Source organism: Excalfactoria chinensis, chromosome 7 (assembly GCF_039878825.1).
Source record: "Excalfactoria chinensis isolate bCotChi1 chromosome 7, bCotChi1.hap2, whole genome shotgun sequence".
In the NCBI taxonomy this organism is placed as follows: domain Eukaryota; kingdom Metazoa; phylum Chordata; class Aves; order Galliformes; family Phasianidae; genus Excalfactoria; species Excalfactoria chinensis.
In genome coordinates this window covers 18,508,708-18,528,139 of record NC_092831.1, presented here as the reverse complement: position 1 = coordinate 18,528,139, position 19,432 = coordinate 18,508,708, and the positions used below count along the sequence as shown (strand labels likewise).

The 19,432-nt window shown below is 45.4% G+C and overlaps 1 protein-coding gene across 1 annotated transcript in view; it reads right to left on the bottom strand.

Annotated features, from left to right (window-relative positions):
* Positions 1–6,725: 6,725 nt before the first annotated feature.
* The window catches only part of MAP3K20 (mitogen-activated protein kinase kinase kinase 20), an 85,223-nt gene continuing 72,516 nt past the window's right edge, over positions 6,726–19,432 (bottom strand). The window contains exons 16-19 of the mRNA XM_072341607.1: positions 13,879–13,995; positions 12,256–12,330; positions 11,058–11,208; positions 6,726–7,649 (exon numbers count right to left, since the gene is read on the bottom strand). Of these exons, the coding sequence (XP_072197708.1) occupies positions 6,976–7,649; positions 11,058–11,208; positions 12,256–12,330; positions 13,879–13,995 (1,017 nt within the window). The 3' untranslated portion in view covers positions 6,726–6,975. The remainder of the gene's footprint in view (positions 7,650–11,057; positions 11,209–12,255; positions 12,331–13,878; positions 13,996–19,432) is intronic.

The following is a 19,432-nucleotide window of genomic DNA, read 5'->3' as shown; positions in this document are numbered from 1 at the left end:
CCTGGCCGTGTGGCGCGAAAATCTCCTGGCCGGAACGCGGCGGGAGGCGAGCGCTAGAGGGGCGGTGCCGGGGGTGGCCGCGTGGTTTGTGGCTCTGTTGTGCTCCCATTTGTAACTGCTGCTTTTTTCCCCACCGTTCTGGAAAAACATAATCATAATTAAAAAGTAAAAGGCCGCCACACAACTGCCTGTTTTCAAGGGCTGGGGAGAGGGGCCGGAGGGCTTCTCATACGTGCCCCCGTACGTCCCTGCAGGGAGGGGTGGAGCCGGCGGCCCTGCGACCCCAGGGCTGACAGCTCCTGCGGGGGCACGGCGTGCTTTGTGCAGGATGGCCGGCAGCATGCGGGGTTTGTGTGCCCTGCTGCCATGCAGGCGGGGTGCTGCCAGAGCCTTAGGGGTGAGGCCTCCGTGCCCTTGAGGGTACGGCAGTGCAATGGGGTTTCAGAAGGAAGTTGTCTGCGTTACCCTGCAGTTACTTGAAGTCGGGCCAGAGGAAAACAAATCCGCAGTGACTGCAAACTGTTCTGTGTAGCATTGCAATCTCTCGTTAAATCAAGCACAGCCCTTACGTGCCACAAAATGATTGCTGTGCGGCCAGGATTTGGCAGCCAGGATCGGGTGAGGCCCCGAAAGCTGTTCGTGATTTGCAGCCCCGCTGCTTGCTGTAATCCTGCCTTTATTCTTTATCCTGCTCCGCGATACCGAGGGCCTCCCAGCAGCAGGAACGGCCCACGTGAGGCACGAGGGAAGCTGCCCGGCACACGCAGGCCGGCAGCCCAGCCCGGGCTGTGAATAGCTGCGACACAATGGGCGCCGGCCCGGACCAGGGTCTGTATTTTCGGTGGGCGAGTCTCCTCGTGTGAAAGCAGCTCCGCTTTCAGTAAGCCTGTAATTACAGCCTCACCTGCACGGCCCACAAAGCCAGGGGCACCGCCCGGAGAGGCCACCCAGGCGGCTTCCAAGCAGTTCAAGGCAGGGGTACGTCCTGAGCAGCCGCGGGCTCTGCTCCTTCCAGGAAACAAATCACAAACACTGCACGGTTTCTCAATGGCAACAGCTCATGTCAACATTCTGAGCCGTGAGAGTTCAGGACTTTAGTAGAAAATGACCATTGTGTAAAATATTATGTGGCTAGCCGAGCCTGTGCTTCAGAGTGCAGCTAATTTCCCAATTAATGCTTCGTGGAAACAGCATTCTCCAAGCCGCGTGTGTAATCAGTCAGCTTTAAAATGTATTGGCCCAAGCAGGGACTTCATGGGGAAAATGGCCAGGAGTCGGGAAGCCATTTGGCAGAGGGGCTGCAGCCCTGCTTGGTGAGGTGGGGAATAAATTGACATGCTGAGCTCCTGCAGCCCCAGAAAGACACTTGCTGTTATGCGGGTGCAGTGGGATGGCTGCTTTTTTAGATTTACACCGAGACCTCTGCGTGCTTGCTGGACACCTCTGTCTCCTTGGTCCTCATATTCTTGTTCCAGCAGAAGGGGAGAGCAGAGACTCTCATGACCGCAGAGTACCTGTGGCACAAAGCAATAACATGTATCTTGGCTCCGTAGAAAAGAATAAGATTGCAGCCACTAATGACAGTAATTAAAAATTTCTCTAAGAGCTGTCCAATCACCTCTTCATCCGAGCAAATTATAGTGTGTTAGTAAAACCGTTAGTGCCACAAAATGAAGCTAAAAACGTCTTGCATTAAAATAATCAGGCGTGGATTTATGATGTAAATTGTAAATCGGTAACCTATAACACGCACTAATTGTTTTCCTCTCTTGTGAAAGGTGTGTTTCTGTAAAAGATCTGATCAGACACGTGCGTTTGCTCAGCTGCCACCCTGCAGTGGCTACCTCTGCTGTAGGGATGTGTGAGGTGTACCGCCAGCTCCCCTGCCATTGGCTGCCACCCAAAGATAGGAAGGGTGGCTGCTTCCCTGGACTTCATTGTGATTGCACTTCCATATGTTTGCCGGGCTTAGTTTTTTTTACAAAGTGCCTTTTTTGCTTTGGCATTGTGCTCTGAACTGGAATTTAGCATGGATAATGGGTTCGTAGCCAAGGCTGCTGCTCCACAAAATACCTCTGCAGTGCAATTAGTGCCTTTTCCCCCTTTTTCTCTCCACAAGGAAAAAAAAAATGATTTTTGCTTTTTAATTTATATCTCCTTGTGCTTTGCTGCAATTTCCTTGGTAGCACAGACTGGGTGCAGACACGTCCTGCCTGCTGAATTGAAAGTGGCCACGTCTGGTCCTATTTGACAGCGTGTTTCTTTGACCCAGACTGCTGAGGCCATAAAAATGGAAAGAATAAGAGAAAAGAAAGCCAAAGGAATAACTACAGCCCAGCGAGGGGAAAAGTACAGGTTGATAAATGCCTCTAGGAGCCTGCATTCATCAGTGCCCTCAGAGAACAGCTGAAATGTGGTCAGCTCTGACAGAAATCTTAATGATTATTCCAAGTACACATCGCAGCAGATCGTTCGGAGCCCAGGGCATTGTGATGCACATTATGGAGCGTAATTACAACGCTCGTTTGAGTATCCTGTAGCTGTTCTACAAAATGCATTGAAAAAAAAAAAGGTTGATAAAAAAAAAAGAAGTGGCTGTTGTTGATATGCAGAGACCACTTTTGAAAGCTCGAGATCCCGGCCCTCTCGCTCTTGGGCTTCAATTTATATTTCCCTTTGAAAACACAAAATAGATTAAGTCACATCATAGAGAAATTGCTTACAAAATGTTCTGCAAATGCATAGCGGTGGGAAACAGGAGGCTATCAGGAAGTAATCAAAATTGCTCTCTGCTCTCTTTTTCTGCCCTTTTATATACGCTTTGCTGTGAGGGCTGATTTGCATTGCCTCCGCCAGCCTCCAGGAGGGCAGCAGGGACAGGTGGGATGGGGGCAGGCAGGTAGTCCCCCAGGGTTTCATGTCCTTCATGTGCTTTCTCACAGCACAAGGAAAATGCCCTGTCTCTGCTGCAGGAGAGCTGACCTTTCTTGCTGGGGCTGGGCAAGAAATCTGTATGTTGAGTCTCAGGTGTGTGAAGTCACCCTGTTGTGCAGCGTCACCTACAGGACCATCCCATGGGGTTTCTCAGAGGCTCTGACCCTTGGGGCAGTCCGCCACCCCCTGCTGCTGCTGTCCTCTGAGAGGTTCATCCCAAACGCCCTGTGTAAAAACAGGATCTTGGCAGACCCTTATTAGCGTTATTGCCATAATAGACTTCTCCTCCATAACCTCTAACTTTTCGCAACAGACTGGCTTGAACTGCCAAGCGTTGGCACTTCATTAGATAAGAAAATTATGTAAAAAACCCTTATTGGTGGAAACATATACAGAAAATAATGCTGTCAGATGTAATTTGCAGAGGTAGCACAGCTATTTGGCTCCATTTTAAGTGATGCAAGATGTCAGGAGGTCTTCCGGTTTGTTTTTTTTTCCCCACAATTACAAAAGCAACTGCCTGTCCTTCCCAGCCTAAAGTAGTAATGAGAATAATATTTAGGTCAAAGTGCATTCACTAGCACAGTCAAAAAATTCAAGTGCTTGTCTTTGACACACAGCCCAGTATTCTTGGCAGAAGGTTTGCATTAAGTCCTAAAATGCTTGGGGTTTGGTCCCTATTAGCACGGGGTGCACTTGGAGAGGAGTGTGGTTTGGGGAGCAGTGGAGGAGGCACAGAGGTTTTGGGCAACCTTTGCTCCTTAAATGGGCTCAGCAAGCACATGGTGAGTGCATGGGGTCATGGTGTGTGCCCAAGTGAGGGTCACTGTGCTCAGACATCACCAGCTGCCAAAAAGCATTCCGTGGGAGCAGGATAGGAAGAGGTGAAATTACAGTAGCTAATATTTTCTTTAATAAGCAGATGATGCTGGGTTCAAAAGGCATTGGCTGTGACTGCAGCCATCCTGTCGGCCTGTCCAAATATGTCAGGACCCAGAGAACCAGTCTTGCTATGTTATCACTAATCAAGCAGGTGATAAGAGGAGATCCATGTAAATATGAGTGCAAGGATGACAACTCTTGTGGCTCCCAGGAGAGCCAGAGTCAAACATTACCAAGTGAAGAAGCAGATCTCATGTCATAGCCTCACACATTCGTGAAGTAAAAAAAGAAGAAAATATATATATATATCTGACTTAATAAACATGCTCCCTATTAGACACAGATATTCACTTACTTTGGCCATCCAAGTTTTGCATTTGCCTTCATCCAAGCCAGAAGATGTTCCAGAGCTGGCTTCTTGTAACTCACTGCATTTTACACTCTGGAAAGGGAAAATGCAGGTACCTCCTGGGGATTAGAAAAACTGCAACATCTGTACACAGAGATATGAAGACCTAGGGAAAGGAGAGCCAGGAAAACAAGGGTTGTCTCTATAGCAGCGATAAGATTTGCCATTAGTAGGGTCAGTCATGACAGTAAACTGGAGGGCAGGGTGTCCGACTAGTGTGCAGTTCTAGATTTACCAGTACCTAAATATGCTTGGTTTTGATGGATTTATGATACATACATACATAAATAAATGAATGAATAAATAAAACAAAACAAAACAAAACAGCATGTCTCCTTTGTAAAAGGCAGAGATTTATTGGGATGTACATCCCCAAGATATTGATTTTCCATATAGCTGTGTGTGGCCTTCCAGCCAGCAGCGGCTGTGTGGTGGTAAAGCATGGATATAAATTCCTCAGTTTCACAAAGTACTGGGGGTGAAAATGTGGGCACATTTTGCCTTATAATGAATTATTACCAAGTTAGGGACTGGATATGGCGAGAGTGATAAAAATGAGATAGAAAATGAGATCTTGCTGAGAAATTTTCACTTAAGCAAGTTTAAGGGGAAGACTGTATACAGAAGAAGATATGAATTGTATTTTTTAAAATTAAAATTAAAGGAAGTTTCCACTCTTAAAGTGGGAACTGTATGTAAATATATTCCAATATGAGATTTTTTAGGGATTTTGAAAATTGTTTGCCACTGAATAATGTATTTATTGCTATTTTAATACAAGAAGAGCTTTGGTGCTGTGGTTTAGGGCATGCACTGAATAAGATTATTTTTTTCCACAAGATCAGTTTCTCTTGCTTTGACCAGCAGTTCTGATGCAAGAGGATTCCTAATCAGTCACTACTGCATGATTGTTTAACATTAAAAGGAGTGATCAATGCCATCCGCTCCTCCTTTAAATGCTAATGAACACTTTAATACAACAGATGTGGACAGACAGTACACTGCAGATTACAATTAGGCACAGCATTAAATTGCTTACAAACAGCAGAGCAGTCCTTCTGGACATCTTGACAATCAACCACAAGCAGCTGATAAATCTTGAATTGCCACCACCAGCCCTCGGTGTCTGCTGGGCAGGGCCCTGTAATGCAACTACACCGCTGTCCTCATCACCCTGCACGAGGAATGCACCCTTCCGAACCCTCACAATTTCGTTCTAGGATTTGTGCTGGCCCAGCTGTGAAATGGGGCTGGTGAGAACCAGAGGAATGTGAACAGCACATAAGCCCTGGTTGGCATCTGTGTAGGGCAGGGGATGTATGGAGGTCACTCTGAAAGTAATGCCTTCTGTTTACTTCCATGGAAAGTACAACAGATGGAGGAAGGTTCAACCTCAACTGCCTGTTGTTGTGGGCCAACGTACTAAAGTAAAAGCCATTACTTTTGGAGCAGCCTTAGTACGTGCCCTTTTGACAGTCCTGTGATGGGGCAGTGGTGATGGTGGCTCATCAGGGGTGATATGCTGGCAGCTCCTCCAGCACTGCTCACAGTTGCATGCCAGTGAGCATCGCTTGGCACTGATGGTATCTAGTACCTCACTCAAAGGCATCCCTAATTTACAGTTTCTTGGCTTTCAGAGGGTACCATGTGTTGCTTTGGGTTCAGCTTCCTTTATCTGTTTCATCCTTTTTTTTCCCTCTTGCATCTTGGGAAATCCTAACTTTTTTTCCCTGTTTAATTGTGTGAAATCAACTTGGAGTGAAAAGGCCAACAAGGAACTTTCTGAAGACAAGTGAGTCTACGGCTGTGCCTTTGTTCTCAGTGGAGCTATAGACCACATTAATCGCAAACTTTGCTGACCTTGTCTTTACTGCCTGAAGACTGAAAGACAAAGGCAGCACAGCCTGGCCACATTTAAAAATTCAATTAAAAAACGCCTGCTGCCCAGGGATAAACATTATCACAGACCTCAGAGGGGATGGATCTATCCATTATAAAGGCAATGCCTTGTTCTCCCTCCCTCTCTTTTCCTTTTTTTCTAACAGCATAAAGCCTATTTTTTTTTATCCTTCTGATTACGACAACTGTACGTGTCGCAGTGTCTGCTCGTCAGTGTCAGAAACCGGTGTCTGGGTTTTAACAAAGAGACAGGTGAGTAATTCCTGACAGGGGATGGATGGCTGGAAGTGGAGAAGTGAAGTTACCAGAGTGGGCCTGAAGAAAAATCTGTTGCTCCTGCTTTTTGTGACTATGGTGGTCTGACCAAAATACTACCTTTTCCAAATGGCCTTGGCAGAAGCAGAGTGAACAAAATGTGCAGAAACTGTGCTCAGAGCCAGAGGTGACGGGAGAGTTAGCAGCACAACTCCTCTGTAGATGAGACGGAGAGGTTTTTGTTACAGCACATGGCTGTGTATTACTGGTTTTATTTTTGAAATATTAAGCAAATTTAGTGCACATCCAGTCAGCTAAGAACACGAGCAACCAAAGGGAGGGGAGACAACCATACTACATCCATCAGTACTGAGAGGGAAGAGGTTACGTTGCTGAGGGCAGGCTCCTTCCAGGCACCCACCAGCCAGCTGCAAGCAGATCCGTGCAGCCTGCCCAGCGAGGTAGTGTCGTGGCTTCAGTGCAGTGTGCCGAGAGCTGGAGCACGTCAAGCAGAAGCATGTGCCATCTCCCAGTTGAATATTCAGTGGAATAAGAGGGAAGCTGGCTCCATCGCAGCCCACAGCTGTTCTTCCCTGTTAGAACGTCCTCCGGCCCCGCCAGCTGCCCTTGGGCCTCTCCTTACCCTGCTTGCCAGTGCTCTGCCTGTGGGGCTTCTTCACGTGCTGCACTTTTATCCACCCTCCCTCGCTCACCCTGCCCTCCCCTTCGCTTCTCTTGGGCTCGCTCTCCCCCTGCAGCGGCATGCCAGGGATGGCCTTAGGCTGGTTGGAGTTGCGGGGGTACCTGCGTTGCTCGTGGGCTGGAGGCATGGATGCAGTCCTGCCAGCCCTGCCCGAGGACCTGGGTGGCACTGGGGAGCTCGTCCCGCTGCGCCGCCCATCAGAGGAGCTGCGGGAGTTGCCGCTGTGTGAGGCGTTCCTGGCCTTGCCTGTGGACCTGTCCCTCTCTGAAGCAGTGTCCGATGCCGTGCTGGAAGTGCTGCTGCCCTTTGAGTTGAGATGCAGGTTCGACAGGTTTCTCACCAAGCTGTGTGAGAGGGGAGAGGAGTTCCTGGAGTGGCTGATGGAGGTGTAGTGGTAACTGACAGGCCCACGTGTCCGCCTCACAGCAGCGGCATAGGAGTCCTGGCTCTGTAGGTAGGGCAGGTAGTGCGAGATGGTGGTGGGGTTGTGCGGGTGGCCGTGCTGCAGGGAAATGGCTTTGGCTATCTGGTGCATGCGCAGTGTCTGCATCCACTGGCTGTCGATGCCTGGCAAGGAAATGAAACAAGGTCAGCGTTGTGTGAATTGCTGGGAAAATACATTCTGGTTCAGACATGGGGCAAGTTAGGTTATCTGTCTCTGAGAAACCTCTACAGACTGCAGAATCATAGAATCATGTTTGGAAAAGACTGCTGAGATCATCTAGTCCAACCATCAGCCCATCACCACCATGCCCACTCAACCACATTCCCAAGTGTCACATCTACTCTTTTCTCGAACACCTCGAGAGAAGGTGACTCCACCGCTTGCCTGCACAGCCTGTTCCAACACCTCACCACTCCTTCTGAGAAGAAATTTTTCCTAGTTTCAAACCTGAACCTCCCCTGGCACAACTTAAGGCCATTCCCTCTCATCCTGTCACTGTTAGCTGGGAGACTGACCCCCACCCTGCTACAACCTCTTTTCAGGTCATTGTAGAGAGTGATAAGGTCTCCCCTGATTAAAATTATACCCTAGCAACATCCTTGTACTCTTTCCAAGTTGCCTGCCCCTTCTTCCAAAGATGGTAAACTCTTTTGTTCCCCAAAGACTCAGCAGATTCCTCCTCCACTTCCACAACAAAAGAGCCTGCAGACCTCCAGAGCAGGCACAACATGGGCACCTCCTGGTACCAGCACCACTGCTGCACCCAGTGTTGCTGCCAGCTAGCACTGGCCATGCCCTTCACAGTGGTAGAGGTGGTGCAAACCCTGCTGCGGCAGCCAGACTCACCCTCTCTCCATTTTCTCACCACAACAGCCAGAGCCACTTTGTTATTACCACTACTAATACAGAAGTCAATCAGTTTCACATAATCATGATACTAAGATCCAGCCACACCCCACAGTCTCCATCCAGATTCAGGCACAAAACACAGCCTATGTAATTTTGCTCTAGAGAAATCCAAATGATTTTCCTTATCAAATGTTATGTCACTCCAACAGAAAAGCATGGCCCTAGTAGCTTGCAGCAGGATAAACACAAACAAGATTTTATTATCTGCAGCAGAGGACCCCAGCTCCTCTCACCTTTTGAAGGTCTCCAGAGGAGAGATCCTCTGCTGCAAGATCCTCCTTCCCATGGCAACACTGCATCTGCCTGGAGAGTTCTGTGGGAGCTGATAGTGGCTCTGTCCTTGCTAAGATTGCTCCTTGTTAGGATGTAATGGATGATCTCTCCCATTCTCCCTTCCCCCAGACTTTGCTGAAGTCCCAAGAGATTTCAATCACTTCAACTTAATGTCAAATATGTCAAGAAGAAATCGTCTTTCCTGTCAAAGTGCAGATTTGATGCTGCCACAGCAAAGAGCTCTGGCTGCACTGAGATGAACCTCCTTTCACAAAAAGGTGGGAATCAACTTCCCTGCTTCCTAACCTTGAAATTCATTGTTTCAAAAGAAATATGCATGCTGGAATGTATTTTCTAGGCAGATTCCTCTGCCATTTCCCCATTTTTTCCTACAAAGACATTGGATGTAAAATGCAGACTTCATAAATCTGGAAGCAGCTGGCTCAGGCAACCACACACCCTGTGGGACCAGCTCCCTTCAGTGCCCAGCCTGGAGAGCAGCTGCCCAGTGGGAATCACTCAGCACTACCTATGTGATGGGCCCTTGGCCCAGTCCTCTCGTAGGCTGGAGTCTTGTCCCTCATAGGGTCTCTGAGCCACCAGTTCTGCATGTTGAATTCAATGTTCCACACAGTAACCTGCATGGGCAGCACCTTCACTGCAGGTTATTTTAGCCTCTACATAGGTATTATTACCCTTACCTTTGTGCTTGGATTTGGTGTTGTTTTAAACCTGGGGTAGGTGATCTGGTAAAGAAGACAGGCCGGGAGATTTGCTAGAGCTGAGGCGCAGCTTTCACGCTGGCTGGTAACCCATTTCCTCTGAACTGTGCCTATTCACTTGGGTGCAGACAATACATTAGTGACTTCATGCAACTCCTCCATGTGCCAGAGGGACAGACAAGCTCTCCCACCGCTTGCCACAAAAAAATGAAAGCAGCTTGGCTTACTGCGGCAGAGCCAACCTGTGAAGATACAACACCACACTTGGGTATGGCTGTATGGCTCATCAGCCCAGGACCAGGATCACCGGAGCTGATCTGCAGTGAAAACATGTCTTTTAGGACATGCTGCATTCCACATGCATTACAAAACACAGTTGTTCTGCAAATTGATAGGTTACTTAGGAATGTGAGCAGCCGTTTTAAACGTGTCTGTAGCCTATATCACCAGTGGCTCACAAGGCTACTGCTCCAGATGCAGCAATAGTGCCATGTGATTGGGGAAACTCACTCTCCACTGACAGCTATCTTGTTCCAGCCCACATATTTCTACAGCACTACTCTAAACTGAATCAGAAAAAAACCAAAACACTTTGACTAACAAACACTTGTACAAAAAGAGTAACTACATCTTAAAAGATGCAAAGAACCTTTTCCAAAGCCCTGTTCCAGGAGAAGCCAGAAGTGGAGTCAGGGCAGACCAGAATGGGCAGACTGAGCTGTGGAAGAAAAGTTCAATGTGCAGACTTCCACTCCTCTTTACAGCCATCAGGAACACGTTTTGGGTCTGCTTATATCTTAGACATTTGTGCAAAGCTGTCTGTACGCTGGGTAGCCAACAGCAGGAGGGAAGAGCTGACCACAGCACTTTTGGTGAGTTTGGATCGCAAGGAGAGAAAGTCAGCATAAAAACCTACTGAAAGCACTGGCTTCCCAGGTTCCCAAAAGGACTGTGGAAAACCATATTTCCCAACAGATGGAGGGAAGAGATGCGAGAGATTGTCTCCTTTCTTGGCAGATGCCTTCCTGAAATCTTGGTTGAGAAACACATCTTCCTCTATGGCACAGTTACACAGATAATTACAGTATCCTGCCCATGCTCTCAGTCCAGTCCCAAAGCTGATTAGATGCACTGCCATATGACCACATCCTTGCTTACAAGCCCCGCCTTGCTGGTGGACTCAGACACATGGTGTCAGTCCTGCACTGGTGCAGCTTTATGGTCCTGCTCAATACTGGAAGATATGTAGCCTTGGGGGTTTTGTAGCAGAAGGATCTGAGCTACTGATTTGCTACTGCAAGTAAAATACCACAGATTTGCAGCTAATTGCCATGGACTGTTTCCAGCATACTTGATATAGAAGCACACAGGTCACCTCTCCTTAAATCACACTGTGATATAAAATGTGCCACTACCTAACTTTTAGCCTTTAAGCTAAGTCATACATGCCAGGATGCTCCTGCATGTGCTCATGAAGATGTCATAGGGACCACAATGCCAGCTGAAGCAGCAAGATGGTGCTCTGTTGTTGGATGAGAATAATAGCGTTGTCTTTTTGCTGTTCTCCACATAAATGCTTTGCCCACACCAGCAACAGAGGTAAGCAGTTCACGTGTAGCAACTTACTTGAGTCAGACCTGCTCCGTGAGTGCCCCTCTGAGTTGGGGAGTGAGGTCTGTATCATAAGCTGTACCGCCTTGACCTCATCCTGTGCTTTCACCTTGCTCCAGCAGATAGCTTGGACATGCCTGGTGGATTTGGGAGCTCGAACGTCGCTCTGCTCAGGAAGTACACAACACACATAAGGACACAAAGCATGTGAGGACATAGCAACATACAACCCACTAAGCTCTCCTGCCCGGGAACTTCCACTTGTGCCTGGGTGGCAGCAGCACTGCGAATACAGTTTGTTTTGCAAAACCACTTAGCCAGTTCTCATGTATTTTTAGACTAGATAATTTTGGCTGGTATTTTATGATTATGCTAAAAATGTGGCAGTGAGTAAGTGTTCCAATTCATGCACCACGTGGAGGAGAGATCTGAAGGCCTTCTTCTACAAATGCAAAGAGTATTCTACTTGTCTTATAATGTGATCACCAAATAGACTGCGCCTTCTGCTAAAAGAAGTAGGTATTTCTGCAGGAGGACACTCCACATTTGGAGTATCAAGCTCTTCCTTTGGAGGAGCCATGCTGACTGCAATTCTGAAAGGCTGAAAGAAACTTGGAGCAACAGAAAACTCTTGCTCTTCACTTCTGAGACAAACCAAAAAGGTACAAGATATTTCCTCATCGCTCCATCAGTGCTTGATTCCTTGCCCAGGACAGAGCTGGTAGTCTCACTGTGAAGCACAGTATTACTCTTCATAAAAACACTTCTGTAAGCTACAGCAAGTTCTTTTTACAAAGGCTAATTTATGTCTTTTTACATGGCTATATTGTCTTTGATATTTGGTTTTACTCTTTTACTTTTGACTTTTCATTCTCTTTCTTCTCCTGTTGTTCCTCAGCTCTCCTAATTAGCACTTCACTGAAAAGGTAAAAAAAAAACAAACCCACAGCCACCAATATTGTGAGCAAGCTGGCTGTTACACTTCAAGTAAAAGGAATTTTTGTCCTTGAAAAAAAGAGCCGTCCCAGGCAGCTGCCTGAGGACACAGACTTTGTACATCTCATTCAGCTTTTGCTCCAAACTTTAGATTTCACAATTAATTACAGGGTGCTGAGACTTGATTACAGGATATAGCGGAGCTGTGGGGATGCTATTGCCATAGCTCCCATACAGGTTATCTCAGATAAACATGTTGTTGTTTCTTAGAACTTACCTCATATGTAACAATGCATTCTACAGACTGGTGTTCTTCGATCCCCACGATCCACTTCTCCATAACAAACGGTGGCTGAAAAGAACACAGTGGTGATTTATGAGGTGCTCATCATCTCCTGACTTGTCCCTGAAACACCCTAAAAGTACTTCTTAACTTGTGCCTTTTCTCAGCCTTTTCCATATTGCGAGCATCTAAAAATGTTATGGGACAAACATACTTTGAAATTATTTACCTCCTTGTTTACGGAATGAAGCAGAGATTTCTATACATAACTGTAGGTATGACAGCATGGAATATTTTCATGGGGGCATTGCCCTTCTTCAGTTTCACACACATGGAATAAAGATTCCTGGACACAGTCCCTGACAGATAATACAATACAAATCCTGAAGTGTGTGCTAATGCTACTGTATCTGGAGACTGTGACATTTAGCTTTAAGCCTTTTCTTTTTTTTTTTTTTTTTTCCTTTTTTTCCTTTTTTTCTTTCTTTTCTTTCTTTCTTTTTTTTTTTTTTTTTTTTTTTTTTTAAATGGAAGATGGAATTTCTGGAAATGAAACAGAAAGCTATTTTGCAATGACATAATAACAACATTAGAATTACAACAGTGAAGAAACCCCTAGCTGCAACAATAGTCTTAGTATGCCTATGACATTAAATACAAGAATTCTAAGACAAATTTTCCCTAATATTCTGTTGAAAGTATGACTTTCAATTTTTCCTTCAGAAAAAAAAAAACAAAAAAAAAAAACGTTAATTTTGCAACAAAAATCCGCAGTTAAGGGCACTCAAGAGGGCTTTTTTGTTTGTTTGTTTGTTTCTGTTTTGTATTTAAATCGGTGCACATTAGGGAAGCATTCTAACTGGTAATGAAAATGTGTATTTTTTCATTTATTATATTAGCTGCTATTAAGTAGAGCTCATTAATAAAAACAATCAATTAAAATAATAGCAAACAGAATGTCCAGTGCATTCTGTGTTTTAACAAACCTTCTGTTGCTTATGGTAAAAGCAGTCTAAATGCTGGCTGGTAAAAAAACCTGCTTTCGGGCAGGTTTACTCAAATAGGGTAAATGCCCAGTGGCACTGAATTGCAGATGTGCAGGGCTGTATGCCCGTGATCAACATGTTGACAGGTTTCAGTGTTTGGAACACATCTCTGCATGAAAGAGGGAGTTTTAAAAGCATGTAAAAGTTCTAAAATCATTCCCCAACGCCTCCCAAAAAAAGAAAAAGAGAGAGAGAAAAAAAACCCAGACAAATCACATGAAGTTTCAAATTGGAACATTTAAATCACTTTCTCCTCCTGAAAAGGAACATACGTTTTTAACATTCTCATCTTTAAAAGGGGTAATAAATTCAGATGGTATAACATGGAATTAAAACTAGAAAATATAAATTAGTTCCTTTTCTTGTTTTTCTGCTGGTAACATTATTGTCAGCTTAAAAGAGAACCAAAATAGCTAACTCTTATTATGATACACATCTGTTTAAAATGTGCATTTTATTTAAAAGCTGTCAAGAGACTGAGCTTCTGCAAGCACAAAAGTCGACTGCTGTGGTATTTTAATGTCTTTGTTTGAGATCTGTGAATTCGTGAAAGCTTTAAGGCTGTAAATACCTTTGTCATCTTTAAAATCTCTACATCAGGTAGGTTAGTGTTGAATGTCACATCTTTTATGTAGGTTATTGCAATTTCATCCCCGTCCATCTCCATGTACATTTTCCATTTACAGTCCTATGAATAATAATAATAAAAAAGAATGCTGGACTGTTAGAACACAAAAAATCGAAATAAAAATATAAAAAACCAAAGACTAGCCATCACTGTATAGTGGGAAAAAATAAAACCAGCAACAATGACGAAGGCAAGGAACATATACATGCTTTAGTATATGCACATTTTACAATGAGTGTGGTTAATAGAAAACCCTTGCGTTTTCTGGCTCGCCTCCTGCTCAGGTGCCTCTGAGAGACAGCAGCCACCTTGGCAGATCTGACTGTCCTCAGTGGTCCCCTGGAGGGGCCCAGGATGGCAGCACTTCACCCAGCAGCACAGCATGCCCATATGAGCAGTGGTGGTGAGGTACAACTCATGAAAGCTATCACCTGGAGCCACAGCCAGAGCTGGCAGCTGGCCCTCGGAGCATCTTCCTGGTGAACCTGGGAACTAAGGACCAGAGGGCATGTGCAGCACTTTCAGGACAGTTGCTCTGATAATGGGCAGGAAGATGAGCTGGTTAGTGCAGCTCAGTTCCTTCAGATCCTGAGCACCCAGTGAGGCACTGAGCATCCTCAGCTCCTCTCACCTCCAGTAGCACTGGTAATTTTAAGGGAGCTCAGCTTTGAAACAGCAAGTCTCATAACCAAAGCAGTGAAAGGTATCTTTAAATGATCCCACGGGCTGAACATAGCACCAAATCTGGCATTTTGCCTGGGAGGTGCCTGCAAGAGGCTGATGGCTCTGGCTGCATCCTGCAGGACATATCAGGTAGGCTGAGCACTGGGGCCAGTGTCCCTGCCAATGACAAGGGAGGCTCCTGCAGGGGACAGCAGATGTGCTGCAGACCAAAGCAGGTGATTTTGGGATTTGATGCTGTCCAGTGCACTGTGCTCCTTCAGAAGTCTGTTCCCAGAGGGACAAGGGGGTTGACACCAAGCAGGGCATCTCTATCTCTGTGCAGCCTGGACGGGGACTGCCCGTGGCAGAGGAGGAGCCCCTCCAGGTGTGCCTGAGGGTCAGGAGTATCCCCACATGCTGCTGGCCAGGCAGCTGCAGTCTTGGTATTCGCAGGAAGCAGTCCTCTCCTCAAGGCTGTTCAAAAACGCAAAAACTTTCAACAGGAACACAGATGGCCGCTCAGGGCCAAGGGCTGGCAGAAGCAGTTATTTGCACACACGAATGTACAGCAGCCTAAGAAATACCCATCCATACATGCGATTATCTGCTAGTGTTTGCACGTGCATCTCTCATAAATGTAACGCAGGAAGCCCTCAGAAGTCTCAAAGCTTTCAATCAGGCATTGAATTGGCAATTCCAAGATAAAAGAAAACCAGAGTATAATCATTTCCAAATCGTGGCAACAAATGACACTTATGAAATCATTTGGCCCGGTGTGTCCATCTGTCCCTACTGAAAGCTTATGAGTTTTATGAGGAGAGTGGACATGGGAGTTGGTTTGAGCACCGCCATAGCCTGTTGCATGCACTGAGCTCAGCTTCCAGACCTGCCATCATTTTCCTGAATGACCCACAAAGGCACCAAAGTCACTCCATGCCTCCATCTCATAACCACAGACTGCATCACACTGCATGGCCTTTTTCTATCCTGTTGCTTTGTGCTGTGGGCTGCCTCTTCTCGGGTGGGTGCAGCATGACATGGCACAGGCTGTCAGCTGAGGACTGTTCATGCTGTGTGACTGAACTGCAACAGTGCAGGAAGTTGGTTTTGACTCCTTGCCTCTCAGAGCCTGTACTCTTGTTGCTGTCTGCACTGTCTTTGTTGCCAGACTTTTTAATAGGATTTCCTAATTTTGTGCTACCTAAATTCTCTATTGCAGACCTAAGCTGAGATAGGAGACAAAGTGCTTAAGGACAAAACCACCTCAGCCAAGTAAAGACCAACGTGTTGATAAAAATCATTAGCACCCAGCTACTTTGGTGCATCTCCTGCCATGAACCTGGTGCCAAGCCAAGTGCCAAAGCTGCCTGCTGCCCTATGCCAGGGCTCCTGCACCTTCATGGCTCAGGGTTTTCTGCTCCTTACATACCACATCTGAAAAGAATGAGCTTGTCTCAATTAACCCTGTAAATCAAACTCCCATATCTACAAGGCTGACAGACCCTGTCAGTATGGGGTCTGACACGCAGTGGGCACTTGCCAGCACGCAGCCCCTTGCCAGATCAGCCACGCACAGAGGAGTGATCTGTGCAGGAACAAATCAGACTGCCCCATGCAGCTGTGGATACACAAGCCCTGCACGAACACTGCCTTCCCCTGCTACAAGCCACAGCTTTAGAGGCAGAGACATGCTTGCCCATCCTTAAAATCCAGCCCTGAAATCTTCCATCCTCCTCGGGGTCCTCTCCAGGCACACTGTGCAGAGACCAAAAGAGAAAATGACAGCACTGAATGTTTGCTCTCTGGTCAATCAAAAGCCTGTGTCTTATCTGCAAAGGTTTTCATTTTGTGTTACAGTAATGGAGTCAGCAGAGTGCAGGAAAGAGAGAAATAAAAACAGAGTAAGGAGAAGCTGGGAGAAAAACTGAAAAGACAGAAAAGAAATAACAGACAGAAAAAGAAAGAGGAAAGAAAGAAAAGGAAGGAAAAAACAAGCAGCTCAGTGACTTTAGAAGCAAGGTCCTTGGGAAATCTCTAAGAGGAGTAGTGGGTTGCTTTTTTTATAAGCTTGTAGCCATTCTGCTCTGCCACACAGTAAATAAAGCCAGGTTTGAAACCACAAAAAGGGACATATTTCCCTGTTTTCCAATTGATTTTTTAGTTCTTACTTTCAAAAGAATAAGAGAGAGATGTTCAATCACATAACCAAAAATGTGGCTAGAAAACCAAGAGCATATAACTCAAATCTTTGACGAACTGGAGCCAGAAGATTTCTTGGACCGAGGCTACACTCAGTAACTGCCTTACTGAGGGAAATAATTTGGAAACGGTTCCTTTGAAATGTCTTGTTGACAAATATATTTACACAAGATGCTCCAAAGAGATTCCCCGAGACATCTTGCAATTCAAACATCAAACTATCTCTCAATATTTACCTGTTCAATTTTGATTTAAATAATTTCAGCTTTTTGTTAAATAAATAAATAAATAAATAAATAAAATCTGGCTTTGTAATGGAGAGGCACAACCAGTATAACTTTGGGTGGAAAACACTTCTGAATAACGTTTTGATAAAGCTACTAAATTGGCAGCCTCTGTAACTGATAGCAGAAGCAGAAAAGCAAATCACAAATGCATTTTGAGCCACTTCCCAGCTTCAAAACAGAAAACAAGAACACTTTGAAAATTAAGGCTCCTGCTTAGTGTGGCGACGATGCTCCTTTAACCCCACGTGTACTAACATCTTTAGAAAGAAACAACAGAAAGGGAAATGAAAAAGCTCAGGTTTAAACGACAAACATGTCTCCTGCAACAACTGCTTCAAACTCTCGCTGGGTGACACCTCCTTTCCCAAGGAGGCCCAAGTTCAGGATTCATTTCAAAATCAGCAGTTGCAATAAACTTATTTATTACTTTTTTTTATGATTAGAGAAAAAAATAGGCACGCGATTGTAGCAGGCAACTGGGTATTAGAAGAAAAGTAAGATGTAACGTGAGATGAAACAAATATGAAAAAACATCAGTCATGCTGGTACTAAAAGTAGTAGCATGTTGGTGATTTAGGTCCCCAGAAGCTCCTTTACATTCTTAGCTATTATCTATCTCAGCTGCTGAAACCTGCTGTTTTAAAGGCATTAGAGTTGAACATCTAGTGACAGCACTTGGGTTATTTATCATTATGTATCACCCTGCTACACTATATTTTATTATTCTGGATTTAAAGGAAGATAACACAATTATGGTTAATTTGCTTCTCTTCTTTATATATATAGTGTCATGACCCACCACGGCTTTGTCCCATGAGATATTTTTAACCAAAAAGAAATCCACAAGAAACTCTCCCTAAAAATTCCATTAATAACCTCTTGTAGCGTGTATAGGTTGCAGGGTCTGGAACTAAGAATGTTTTAATCTCTTCAGCAAAACAATGTCTCATAATGATGTACAGGACTATTGCTGCACTGATGAAGAATCATACATAATTCAGCACCTTTCACTTGGCACCACTGTGATATCCTCATTAGCAGTGGCTCACAGTGGCTGTCAGATGGTGTCCATGCGAATGCAGGCATTATATTGTCTTTGAGATGTGCAGCTGCTTCCATGACACTGCCAGTATATAAAAACATGACGCCAGTTTGTTTTATTTAGTGCTAAACCTTCCAGTTTGTAAAAACAAGGCTGACACAGAGCCTGACATGAGGCAGTGAAAATAATTAGCTCTCATTTTCTCAGCCTCCTATTTCCTTCTCCCCGCTGTGTTCTCTTTCCACTAAACCACCACATGTCAGTCGAAATGGGAGGCAATTAGTGGGCTCATTTCAGTCCCCACAACTGTGCTGAAAAGAAAGTATTTATGATGGCACAATGAACAGCTGAAAGATTAAATAACATTTGCCTTTTGAAAAGAAAATGACTTCTAGCTAAATGGGCAATTTTTGATTATTCTCAAACAAGCTTAGAGTAGTTGGTTTTTAAAATACAAGAAAGGAAAATGAGTCATTTTTAGGTGAAAGAATCAAATAAAACTTGACACAGTAATGCAAATAACTGATGTTTTATTGCAAAATATGTAAATGTGTTATACCCTTAACAATGGCTCATGTCTCAGGTCAGGGCAGGCTGTTGCCAGCCAGGCTCCAGCAAGACAAGGTGGCTGTGCTGCTGGTTTCTTTCACTCCAGGAAGAGAAAAACATGGGTGGAGGGGAGGCCTTGTCAGAGAGACGGCCTTACAGTGCAAAGAAACAAAGCAAGAGATGTGTTGGTGTTACTGGCTCGGCCTCCCAGAAAGCCAGAGCCCTCATGCTCCTCTGCTAGGCACTGGCTGTAGCAAACTGGGACCCAGCCTGGACAGGCGTACAGCCTTCCACTTCTCCAGTGAATGCAGGGAAAGCACAGGCCCTGCAGTGGGCACTATGCTGTGAGGGCACTTCCCGCCCACTGCTGGGGAAACACAACAGAGTGGAGCAGAGCAGAGCAGGTACCACAGCCCTGCTTATATGGGGCTGCCTCTGTGCATGTCCTGCCAGGACATGGCCCAGAAAACCCTCTGGGAAGAACACACCTGCACTGCAGGTCTGGCACTGCCACCAACCCACTGCCTTGGCAGACTGCAATGACAGCAGTTACTCTTGCTGGTTATATTCATATATGGCTGTGGTGTCAGTTAACATCTTAGGTATTGCTTTTTTGCCTTTACAACGTATTTCCTCCTGTACCAACTACCTATCAGAGTCTAAGCAAATTAAACTTATCAGAATGCCACTGTTGCTCTCATTAACTCAGCCTTTAGTAGTGAGAGCATCATGCTTTGAGCTGAAATTAAAGACATAG